Below are 13,172 nucleotides of genomic sequence, written 5' to 3'. Positions count from 1 at the left end.
ATGTGAATTCCAGATTCGTTGCTGGATCAAAGGCGTATGTGTACAAAGTCCAGAAATTTACAGTTGAGGAGGCCCTGAAATACATACAGGAAAAGAAGCCTGAAACAGATTTTGATCCAAAAGTTGTAATCTACCATCTTCTCTGCAACGATGTGGAAAAACACGACAAGGATGCCTTGACCAAACAATTGCAGAACCTTGTAACCTGTTCGAAGTCGAAGTTCCCTAACTCGAAAATTCTAATATCACTTGGCCTCCCAAGGAAAGATCTAGATCTCAACCTAAAAGTAAATACTCTAAATGTCACCCTACAAAACGTGTTCCGAAGTGATCCGTGTGTTGAACTTTGTGACAACAGCAACCTATTTTACAGAGGCTATGCACAAAGGGGCATCCTGAATGATAGAAAACACCTAACAAAGAGAGGAACTCTCATCCTGGCAAACAATCTGAGGGATGAACTCTATCGGATGATATGACTGTCAGAAAAGTGAGAAAACACTTGAAACTCGGAAGTTGGAACATTCACTCCTTAAAAAATTCCTTGTTTGATAAATCAACAGAAAAAACGTTTTTAGAGGAAATCTCTAATTATGACATATTAGGTTTGCAAGAAACCAAACATGATGACCTTGATATTTATTGTGAAAATTATGAATCAATTAGAATATCTCGTAAAACTGAAAATGGTTTTCCTACTTCTGGAGTAACAAAGATGTTAAAAAGGGGTCACAATTTTGAAAAACTCTAGTAGTGAAATTCAGTGGCTAAAACTCTGTAAAACTTACTTTGGTTTTAACAAAGATGTCTATGTTTGTTACGTATATATGCCACCTTCCAATTCCTCGTATGTAGTTAGACATAACCTAGATGTCATGAGCATGTTAAATTCAGATGTTATAAAATATGGCAAGTTAGGAAACTTAATAATATGTGGTGATTTGAATGCAAGAACAGCCACTGAAACAGAAAATGTAAATTTTGACTATTATGTACCTATGCCTAGTGATGATGTGGGTTACAATTTACCCCCAAGATTCAGTCAGGATGGTGTATGTAATGAGAGGGGAAAAGACCTTATAGATTTGTGTGTTTCTACTGATGTACAAATTTTGAATGGCAGAACATTTGGTGATCTCTCAGGAAAGTTTACCTCTTTCCAATACAATGGAAATAGTGTTGTTGATTACTGTTTAGTTTCAAATTCCTTTGCCAATAATGTGTTATACTTCTATGTACATGATCACATACCAGTTCTTTCAGACCATGCAAAAATTACAATTCATATTAATTGTTCATTTGAAGAAATTGTTGCTCCCAATTTAGACCATTGCACTAATATACCTTTTTCATATGTATGGAACAAAAGCTCTGAAATGCCTTTTTTAAAAGCATTTGATAGCTCAGAGGTTAAAGACAAAATGTTACGATTTGATGAATGTGCAAAAAGGGTATGTAGTTCTATGGGTTCAACAACAGATACTGATGAACTATTGGGAAACTTTAATAATATATTATATAGTGCCTGTAAGCGCTCACTAAAGATTAAATCAAGTAAGCAAACTAAACGTAATAAAACCCCTAATCATAAGAAATGGTATGACAAGGATCTTGCCCATATTCGCTCTGAACTAATAAGGAAAAGCAAAATGTATTCAAACTTTCCAAGTGACCCAATTATAAGAGGGTCCTTCTTCAGATTCCGTAAGCTATATAATCGATGTTGCAAACAAAAATATAGGAACTTTAGAACAACAATCATAAACAAGTTAGATTCCCTATATGAAAATGACCCAAATGCATACTGGAAACTTTTGAAAGATTTGAAAGCAGAACAGCAAACAAATGATCAGTCCATTAAGATATCTAGTGAACAGTGGGTAAATCATTTTTCCACACTACTCAGTATTGATAGTAAATTTAGTATTCAGAATAAATATTTTGAAGACCTCCTTGCTAAGTCAGAGAAATCTTATAAAACATTTACTTCTTTAGACTATACAATTAAAGAAAAGGAAGTCATTAATGCAATAAAACATCTTAAAAATAATAAAACAGCTGGATTGGATGGCATTAAAAATGAAATGCTAAAAACCAATGTACATTATGTTTTACCATATATGCTAAAGTTATTTAACATTATCTTGTCCTCTGGCAAATACCCAGATGAATGGAAAACAGGCTTTATTAAACCAATTCATAAGAATGATAGTCCATATGACCCCTCAAATTATAGAGGAATAACAATAACTTCTTGTTTATCCAAAGTATTTAATAGCATACTGAATACCAGGTTACAAAATTACTTGGACTCCAACAATATTATTAATAAGGTTCAAATTGGCTTTCAACCAAAAGCCAGAACTAGTGACCACATGTTTGTACTTATAACCCTAATTCAAAAATATACAAATAATAAATCCAAACTGTATGTTTGCTTCATTGATTTTTCTAAAGCCTTTGACACTGTTTTACACTCTGCCTTATTACACAGGTTGCATCAGTTAGACATAATGGGGCCTTTTTGTAAGGTCATTAAGAATATGTACACGGCAAACTCAATGTCAGTAAAACTTCAAAACAAACTTACCAGATCATTTGAATCTAAAGTGGGTGTTAGACAAGGAGATAACTTAAGCCCAAATCTCTTTAAAATATTAATCAATGGTCTACCATCTTTATTTAATGATAATGATGATCCGGTTAAATTAGGTGACATTTCCCTAAATTGTCTATTGTATGCTGATGATTTAGTATTAATTTCTAAATCTGAAAGAGGACTTCAGCAATGTATAAATAAGCTTGAAAGCTACTGTGAAAAATATTGCCTGTCTGTCAATCTCAAGAAGACAAAAATTATTATATTTTGCAAAAGTGGTAAAAAATCAGCTGAAATTTTTTTCTATAAAAATCAAATTATTGAACAAGTGTCATCATATAAATATCTAGGAATTGTTTTCTCCTCATCAGGCTCATTCACAAATTGCCAGTTTGATCTCTACAAAAGAGCCTTAAAAGCATATTTTAAATTAGTCAAATCTTTTGGAAATATTAAACTTAAAATACATACCCTGATACACTTATATGATCATACTGTAAAACCTGTACTGCTATATGCGTGTGAAATCTGGGGCACAATAAATACAGATACATGTTCTGCAAAACGCCCCAATTATTGTATGGAAAACTTCTTTAACAAAATGTACTGCGAAAAAATGCACATTAAATTTTTGAAATATATTTGTGGTGTACATAAAAAAGCCTCAAATCAAGCTATTGTTGGTGAACTTGGTCGATTCCCAATGTATATTGATGTCATAAAAAGCTGTTTTAAATATTTACAAAGAATTTTAAATTCCGAAGTAAATTCCTTATTAAAAAATGCTGTACTTGAAACAATGTATTATACGATAATAACAAAAGCAGCTGGATCAGTAGCATTCATTATATTTTGAATAAGTTGGATATACAATGCCCTATACATGATAAAAATATTGTTTCAATTGTTGCTAATAAGTTGTATGAAAGATTTAAATATCAGTGGTGTAATACACTCTCAGACAATGCAGACAAACAATTTGGTAAATTACGAACCTATGCACTATTCAAAACAAGATTCTGTAGAGAAAAATATTTTTCAGTAATTCGTAATCCTCATGTTTTGAAATGTTTCACAAATTTCAGAATCAGTTCTCACTCTTTGGCTATTGAAACTGGACGTTACACACAAACACATGTAAATGAGAGAATATGTACTGTCTGCAAGTCTGACTGTGTAGAAGATGAATTCCATTTTGTATTTGACTGCATAGCATACCAACACTTAAGAAAACCATTCATAGAGTCCATGAACATTTTGTGCAAGAATTGTATAAACCTGTGTAATAGACAAAAATTTATCTGGCTTATGAGCAACGAATGTGACAGTATTATTGAAAAATTTGCCAATTACATATATAGCTGTTCATTACTAAGAAAAGTTGATTTATCATGAACTTGTAAATTTTATTTTTCATCTATCTTTTGGATAATCACTCTTTTATGGTTTATGTACATGTATATGAACTTTGTATTCTTTGTATGCCCTCTGGGCCCAAAATTGGAAATAAATTACTTACTTACATACTTACTTACAGTTGAGTTGTCAGTTTGCTGTTAATGTCTACTTTAAATACAATATCTAAGTATGAAGCAGAAGTGGACGACTCCGTAGTGTTATATTTCGAGCTCACAGGGTAATATCGAATCGACATATGAATATAATTTTAGAACTGGAAGTGATAGAGACAATGGATCTTCAGAAAGGGTAAGGGGATGATAAGATCTACAAACTAGTATCAAGGTCAACTCCAGTGACCTTGACCATAAACTCGATATTCCTTAAAAACTTAGTCTGATAAAGACATGCAATATTTAGAAATACAGTAATAATAGGATAATGGGATCTACCATGTGGTATCAATGTCAAGTTACTCCAGCGATCTTGACCTCTGACCTTAAACATAAGTCTGCTATAACTTTTGAACTGGGACTGATAGAGACATGCAATCTTCAGAAATTTTAAAAAGGTGTAGTAACCTACACACTAGGATCAATCAATGTCAAGTGACACCAGTTTTATTGAAGGAAAAAAAGGGTATCTTTTGAAAAATTTCAAAATCAAAGTCTCCGTAATCTAGATTTTTCAAATGAAGTTAAAATTGACATGGGTTTTGTCAAGGGGGCGGGGGGTAGTCCTCAGAAAAAGCCACTTTTATACATTTTATACAGCCAGTACTTCGTTTGGGAGACTTTATAATCGGTAGATTATACTCATATCTTGTCTCAATTAAAAATGATCTTTTCTGATTTAGATATTGTGATAGTCAATATGAATTTTTATTTATATTTTCCAACGAACTATATCTAGCGGCGTGATTTTACGAATTACTGTAGTTTGGGCTAAGATAAATGAAAGGGAATATTTTGAAATGCAAATTAAATAGTCTGTAAGGATAAAATATGTGATAGAAAGAATATCCTTGTTGGATAGTAATCATATCCAACCACAAAACGTGGGGGATCCTATAATTATACAGTTGTATAAAGTCAAGAAACGTAAAGTAACGTCAACATATCACGACGTAAGTAATTGTCCTTTGTGACGTCATAGTAAATTACAATGGTAGCGACTTTCGGAAGGTCAGTGGTCTCTTCCCAGGTACATTGTAACTAGTTCTTTCTTCTACCAATAAAAACTGGGCGCCACTAGATAATCGAAGGATTGTTAAGTGTGGCGGAAAACATCAATCAATCAACAATCGTAGCGATATAATACACACAATATTAGACAACACTGGGAAATCATTAGAGATTTCGGTTAAATGTAGTTTCAATTTTAAGCAGTTATTTTTCATTCAGTTTAGGATTAAACAATTTTATAAAGTAGTTTTTAGGATTACATAAACAATTTCTATTAAATTTACTATTATACAAACTACATTTAACCGAAATATATAATTGACTCCCCAGTGTTGTCTAATATTGTGTGTATTAAATCGCTACCGTGGTAATTTATTATGAAGTCACAAAGGACAATTACTACTTACGTCGTGATATGTTGACGTTACTTAGCAATTGTATTTCACTATATAACTGTCTGAAGAGACATTAAAGCCTAAAGCCCTAACAGCGATGCTAGTCGATTTTTGTTTCTTGACTTTTATTATTAGATTACCCGCAGAACTGTAGCTCTCTGAAAAATATTTGGACATATCAGAGAGCTACAGTGGACTGATCTACCCCTTGCAAAAACCTTCGATTTACGGCGCACAGAAACATGCGCACGGTTGAGGCCTTATATCGATAAATTCTTGCATTGCCGTCTCATGGATTTAATATAGTGCATCAAAATTGGTACCGTATAAGTTTTACATTTATAAGATTCCTAACATAATTTCCTACTATACCTGTGTCCAAACATACCTTCAAATATCAATTAAATCCTCATACGACCTGATACAACTTTTCATGATTTCGATTCATTAATCATTAAAAGATGAGAGTTGCTGGGTCGTTTGGGACTTTAATGGATGTTTGAAGGTATGTGTGGACTCAAGAGAGACGTCTCGAGTGATCTGATGATCTGCGTCTGTCAACTCGTTGTGATCCGACTCTTCGGATCAAGTTACTGTAGTAATAATTTATGATCCAAAATGTTAAGATAAACACCGATTTAAAACAAATTCTTAGTTTGATTTTAACCAAAACATAATTGCCCTTTTTGTGGTGTTACCTTGGCTACATTAATCATTTTCGATCCGTTCTGTTTTCCGTTCCGTTCCGTGTTGTAGCAACACCCATTTTATTATACAGAAGCTCCGCATTAAACAAATATAGATATGAGTTATAAAGAGTAGTGCAATAAATGAAAATGACCCTTTACCAAAACCAAAAGTTTACATGCCAAAAAGCATGAATAGCAATTAATATTGCAAGTGTCAAAATGTGAGGTCCAAAGGTTCCATTCTGATGTGATGAAATGCTGCATTGAGATTTGGAAGATCACGAGCACAACGATCATATGGAGATATGATATACTTTATGTCTATACAATATCATGCAAAGTCACCAACACAATATTCATCGATTGAAGTCACATTCCACCGCATACACTGTATTCGTTAGGCACTAATGAAATTAACTTGTCTGCATCGTGGCAAAGCAATGCAGAAATAACAAACATGAATCATGAAAAGTGTAATGAAACGTACATTTCGTCCATCAAGTATTCGATCAAATGAGCACAGACATTTGAGAAACGTTTAATTTGGTCCTCCGTTCTTGGGTCTTTCGAAGACTTACCCAGTAATTAGACTGGCATAATAAAGATGTCGTGGAGTACACTGTTCCATGATGCAGACTGTGTTTGATAACTACTTAGAAAGTAAATGTCTTTTCCTGTATTTATAACAGTTATAAAAACTGTTAAAGTTGGATGCTAAAATTGTGATGGGCATGGCCAAAAGCATCAGACCGAAAACAGCTGCAATAATGGCAACCAAGTACCCGCCACTTGACTTGGGGTAAAAATCTCCATATCCTACGGTAGTCATTGTAATTATACCCCACCAAATACTGACAAAGATGTTTGGAAATGTATCGGGCTCCTCAAGCTCCATCCAGAAAATCGCCGATCCGAAGATGAGGGAAAAAGACGTAAGCACTACCAATAGCAAAAGAAACTCTCGCCAACTCTTGTATAACGATAATTTTAATATCTTCATTTCTGGTGTGGATTCAACTAAACGTAAACTACGAACTACTCGTAAACCTTGAAGCACACCAACCACGATAAAGAAATTATTCAAATTGTTACCATCCATCATGCTTAACAGGTTGACATCATAGTAGAAAACCAGATATGCTGCTATCCCAGTGGCTATTTCCAAAATATTTTGCACGTTCAATACAAACTTCAGTTTTTGATGAGTTATAACAAATTTCAGCGAAATATCGAGTAAGAGTACGGAGTTTGTAATAATTTCCAAGGCACCTTTAATAGGTTCACGTGTTGTTCTTAAGAAAACCAGTTCTTTATCATTCAGGGACATGTCGAAGGTGTAATTGCCTGGAAGAACCTGCAGTCCCTCGCGGGGTACTCGGAAATGATTGTCACTATTGAACAAGTACGTGATATTAGAAGTAATTGTGATTAAGGCCAAAACACAAATCCATATCTACAACAATAAGGATCAATAATTAGGTAAAAATGATTTTTGAAAGATTTGAACCCACACAGTGAAAATTGCTGCATGAACTTGTTTCTCGTGTTATCTGTATCAATCGGTGTGCAGGTGATTAATGGTGTGGGTTTTCAACCTCAGCTGTGAATATTTATCGATGGTATAGATTTTGCAAATACAAAAGTATGTCCATTTAAAGATACTGAACGAAAAATATTACTTGTAGCAGTACAATAGTGTTTCTATTGCTATAATAAAGAAATATTGTTTATTCATCTTAAACCTACCCTTCCGGTCCACGTAGAAAATGGATGTAAATGTGCTTCCAGTAGCATGTATCGAAGTCTTCCAACACAATTATTAGCCTGAGGGCCTGTTACTATAGGCGAAATTGATTGCTTCGTCTGGGTTTTCAAATCGCTCTCTAAGTTCTCGATGGCGGTATATTGCGATTCATTTTCATTGTAGAGGACTTCATAACAGCATGTTGGAATATCCTTTGGGGGTATCTTCCAAAACTCGATTTCTTTTTGTGCCTGAAGTGGACAGATATTCTTTGGTAGATGGAATTCGCCACCACAATAATAATCTAAGATATGGTGAAAAATAAATGGATTTCTGTCCACATAGATTTGTCCATTTTGACGAATGATTGCGCTGTCTTTTGTAACAAGGGTATGCAAAAAGTCTTTTACAAAAGGAGACGAGGAAAGGAATTCAGTACCTCTTAAATTAATTTGAATCACGTCATCCATTTTTCTGAATTTCACTTTCCTCCAGTGAATTTTTAATGAATCATTACGATAGCATCAGTCCGCAACAACTGAGATATATTATTCAACAGATCATGATTTTATGAAAACAGACCCGTCAGTTCTGATGTTCGATAATGGGTTATATGAAATTTAAGTAATTTCTATGGTTTGAGGATTTCATTAGAATATGAAGTATTCTTGTTTGATTTACTAATGGTGTTGCGGCTCAGTAATAAGAGAAGACAATGGACTTCGTTCTATCGAGAGAAGAATATTGATTGATGGAATAGATGCAGTGCCATCCCAATTATACTGATTTAAAATCAGAAAAATAGCAAATGTAAAAACTCTTTTATTCTCAAAATGCTTTAATACATAAAAACAGACATCAAAAATAACATCAACGCCATAGAACCGATACAAAGGAGAGATACAATTGATGCAATTCAAACCGCAAAACAGAATAATTCTAAGACTTGCAATGCAATAATCTAATCGAACAGAAGTTGCCAGACTCGCACATATTTTTACACTTCACATATTTGAAATTTATTTTGATGGGAGTCGTGCATTGTTTAATGCCTCATTTGATTCTTTTTACCAGTATCGACCAATGCATGGCGGCTCTCAAGATTGACAATGTGGGCTTTTTTTATCTCCATTGTTAAGATCTTGTTCGGAAGATGTGACTAATTTTGGCTTAGTTGAATGCCGGGTGCTTGACGAGCAGTCACTAACCTACTAGTATCTTATACGCCTTAGATCGATGATAAAATCGCCCACGATCTCTTGACTGTGAGGCAAGTTCCATGACCACTATGGAACTGCGACAAATAATTTATTATCTATGAACATGAAAATTATCCTCATTGCTACAAATTACTGGTTTCCTGGGAAAGGTTTGGTAAAGTCCATCTATTTTTTATGCTTCTTTTCAAATGAGTTTTTCTAAAATTGTAACAATCATATATCTTGCTGATATTGGATGATATCGTTGCTATTGGCATGGTTAAGAGTATCAAACCAAAAGTTGAAGTCAAAACTCCTACAAAATATCCAGAGGTTGTCTTGGGGGTAGAAATCACCATACCCAACAGTCGTCATGGTAATAAATGCCCACCAGATGCCGATAAAAATGTTGGGATAGGTATCGGGATTTAGAAATTCTGCCCAAAATATACATGACCCAAAAATAAACGCGAAAGATATTAGAACCATTACAAACAGTAAAAATTCATTTCTACTATTTCAACATTTTTACTTCTGAACTCGTGTCTATTATGCGAAAAATTCGAATTACACGGAGGGAATAGAGAACTTGCAGCCAGAACGCACCTTCGTACGAAAAGGCTTTTACCGACTCTTCAAAATCAGTCAAATATGCCGCAAGCATAAATAATCATCTCTGTCATAAACTCCAAGATATTCTGAAGCCTTTTACAAAATTGTTTTTTCTTGCGACTAATGCTGAACCTCAGGAGGAAATCAAATATAAGGACAGTGTTGGATAGAAGCTCTGCAAATGCAATTTCATAGGACGTTTTGGTAATCATAATTTTGAGCAGCTTTTTGTTGTGGCCGAACAATTCATACGTTTTATTGTTCGGATGACCACTTCTGAGGACACGGTATAGAGCGGAACTTTCCAGGAGGAAAACGGTAATGGATACAGCTGTAAACACTGCAACGATGAACAACCATATCTACAACATCAAATCAAAATGATTCTTTTATTACAACAAACAGTCATATTAACAACAAAATAGTCCCGTGGGATCCAAATTAGGACGGGTCCTTGGTACCCCTTGTATGTTGTAAGAGGCGACTAAATGGGGCGATCCTTAAGCTGAAACCGCGAAAGCCGAGGCCTCGTGTCAAATCAGTTATGGCACGGTAAATATTCCCCCTGCTCAAAGGTCATGAACGCACCAAATACCCGATAGTCTTAAAATCTCAAATACCTTAAGACTGATCAAAGCATTATTCTTGTGATATTGCACCTAGAGAAGGAAATTGAACATTAGTTTTTGGGATTTTTTAATTTTTTGTTTTTGTTTATTCTATTTCATTTAGATTATTATTACCCATTTCCCCCTGCTTTAAAGTTTTAGACATTTCGGGTATTTAGTGTTTTCATTAAAATAACAGATCTTGTGAACAGTTGATGCTGCTGAGGAAAAATAAGTCGTGTAACGTCTACACGAAGAACATTATTAAAGTATGAGGAAGTAAGTAGCGTATAATTGATGCGAAGTTTTAATTGACAGGTCCGAAATCGTCCACACTAGTCAGAATTTCGCTGCTGTCATAGGCGAAAAACGACTCCGTGACCTGGACCGGTAAATTCCTAGTAAAAATAAACAAGTGAAATCGAGAGAACGATGACGTGTATCTTTGTTATTTTAAGAACCTGTGACTTGAGATTTGGCATGCAAGTGGTTAAAACATTAATCTATGTAAAGAAAACGACAAATTACGCATAGCGTACCTAGTTTAAGATTTTTTTTAGGCATTTGAAGCGAGTGGTTAGTTTTTTTTTTTATCTTGGTCAGAGTTAGACCCCTTTCTATATTTATGGTATCGCAGAGTTCGGGCCCAAAACGGGCTTGGCCCCTGTGCTGTAATTGCGGAAATTTGAGCAGGGATGGATCTTTATCGTGCCACACCTGCTACGACACGGAACCTCGAATTTTGCGGTCTCATCCGCAGAACCGTCCCATTTAGTCACCTCTTACGACAAGCAAGGGGTAGGTACTTAGGTAGATGCCATCTATATTCTATGGCTCCAATTGTGAGAAAGCATCATGGACAAATATGTAGACCACCTCTGGTATTTCCAGGGGTCTGTGTTCGCCCTTCTCGTAATTTTGTATTCTTTACAGGATTTATGAGATTGAGCTAGTAACCCAGATCGTGTCTATCTCAAAATAAATATGGTATATTCAAAGTTCATATATAGGAAGGTCACAAAGTTAAGAACAATTTAAAACTTCCTCATTTTTGCGAAATATTGATATAGTTGAAGAATATATTGCATCTGATAATAATAGCACACCATTGCCTACAATGTACCCCTCAAAATTACTCTCGAAGTCCATAAGCGCCGAGCATAGGCCTAAATTTTGTAGCCTTTCACCGGTAATGGTGACGTCTCCATGAGTGAAAAATTCTTGAGCGGGACGTTGAACTATATACAACCAACAAACCAACGTTATCTTTAAATGGCAAATTGCCTAAAATGATACCTACATGTACATACACAAGTAGTTCACTTCCCTTTTTATTCAAAGTTACATGTACCTTTCCTAGCCATGATTCTAGTGGATGATTTAGCGCATGAAGAAGTTTGCTTCGAATGTTGGTTAATGAACAGGAGCTAGAGTAGACTGTTCGTTCTAACGTAAAGAGATGTTTTCCTTCACTACTGCCCTCATCTAGAATTATCGCCTTGTACTCGGTTTGTTTGTCGTCATGCAATGTTTCGTAGCAACAGAAAGGAATTTCCTTCATGGGAATCATCCAAAATTCCATCTCTTTCTGTGCTTGCACCGGACAAATATTCCGTGGCAGATGAAATTCGCCTTCACAATAGAAGTCTAAAATGTAATGAAATATTAACGGATTTCTGTCTAAAGAGTAACTACCGTCCGCAAGAATTTCTGTTTGATTTTTCTTTGACAGGTTTTCTAAAAGATGCTGCACCGCTGTAGAACTTGAGGAAAACTTTGTTCCTCTTAAATTTACTTCAAACATTTTCACGACTGGATAACATGTAACATACGTTTCAACTACATGTATACCAAAGAGGGAACAATATTATAATATCAGTAATTGCTCGATTCTCTAATACGCGTGTTCTATATGCGTCTACAATGCATATTTAAGTTTGCCTAATTACAATTGTAATATTGATGGTAGCATGACTTACATCATGTATTGTGGACAATTATTGACTGAGCTGCTGCACACATTGTAGGATATCTGAGTTGACATTGTCAGAGAATGGAATTTGATATACATATAATTGTTTGATTCCCAAGAGAAAAGGCGTGTATTCTTGTATTTGATGTACCATTTTACTGAAGTAGTGCTAATGGATATATTGATTCATTAAATATGTATGGCATGAAGCCCATGAGCGGATTCAGAATTATACTTTCCCCAAGGGCTACGAATAATTGGTATTTCATGGTTTTGTCATTTTAAAAATGGTTACGATCAAAGTTCATTGAAGTCGATTGGGTATCGGAGGTTGATATACAATGTGCAATATAACTACTAAAACGGTGGTAGTCAACCCCATTGTCTTTTTCTTGGATCCGTCCTACAAAAAATTAGAAAAATCAAATTGGAAGGAGTAGAAACAAATGTGATTCATGTTAATAAATGTCCGATTAAATTATTCATATGTTTATTCATACAGTTTCTAAATTCCATTTCTAAGTCCCTTAAACTTTTAATTTTAGCTCACCTGAGCTTTTCTGATCGCCTGTTGTCCGTCGGTCTAGACTTTTTACATTTTTCGACTTCTTCTCCAGAACCACTGTGCCAATTATAACCAAACTTAACCAAAAGCATCCTTGGGTGAAGGGCTTTCAAGTTTGTTTAAATGAAGGGCCATGCCCTCCTTCAAAGGAGAGATAATCACACAAAGGCAAAAATAGGGTGTGGTCATTTCAAAATCTTCTTCTAC

The 13,172-nt window shown here is 34.7% G+C and overlaps 2 protein-coding genes across 2 annotated transcripts; both read right to left on the bottom strand.

The window, feature by feature from the left end:
- Window positions 1–6,314: 6,314 nt before the first annotated feature.
- Window positions 6,315–8,479, bottom strand: LOC125678166 (potassium voltage-gated channel protein egl-36-like). The gene is made up of 2 exons (XM_048916400.2): window positions 8,012–8,479; window positions 6,315–7,718 (listed from the first exon to the last, which is right to left on the bottom strand). Exons 1-2 carry the CDS (start codon window positions 8,477–8,479, stop codon window positions 6,915–6,917), a joined length of 1,272 nt encoding a protein of 423 aa, XP_048772357.2. The 3' UTR covers window positions 6,315–6,914.
- Window positions 8,480–9,412: 933 nt separating this feature from the next.
- LOC125678171 (potassium voltage-gated channel protein Shal-like) lies at window positions 9,413–12,835 on the bottom strand. Its single transcript, XM_048916410.2, has 2 exons — window positions 11,780–12,835; window positions 9,413–10,182 (listed from the first exon to the last, which is right to left on the bottom strand). The coding sequence occupies exons 1-2, from the start codon at window positions 12,230–12,232 to the stop codon at window positions 9,850–9,852; spliced, it is 786 nt and encodes a 261-aa protein (XP_048772367.2). The 5' UTR covers window positions 12,233–12,835; the 3' UTR covers window positions 9,413–9,849.
- Window positions 12,836–13,172: the final 337 nt, after the last annotated feature.

Source organism: Ostrea edulis, chromosome 2, assembly GCF_947568905.1.
Source record: "Ostrea edulis chromosome 2, xbOstEdul1.1, whole genome shotgun sequence".
NCBI lineage: Eukaryota > Metazoa > Mollusca > Bivalvia > Ostreida > Ostreidae > Ostrea > Ostrea edulis.
This window is presented reverse-complemented; position numbering and strand designations above follow the sequence as displayed.

Bases quoted from the DNA above. Each gene is read 5' to 3' on its own strand.
- LOC125678166 (XM_048916400.2), bottom strand. From the start codon at position 8,479: ATGGATGACGTGATTCAAATTAATTTAAGAGGTACTGAATTCCTTTCC. The intron at 7,719-8,011 runs GTAGGTTTAAGA...TTATTGTTGTAG, and splicing joins TTTCTACGTGGACCGGAAGG to ATATGGATTTGTGTTTTGGC.
- LOC125678171 (XM_048916410.2), bottom strand. From the start codon at position 12,232: ATGTTTGAAGTAAATTTAAGAGGAACAAAGTTTTCCTCAAGTTCTACA. The intron at 10,183-11,779 runs GTACATGTAACT...TTGATGTTGTAG, and splicing joins TAGAATCATGGCTAGGAAAG to ATATGGTTGTTCATCGTTGC.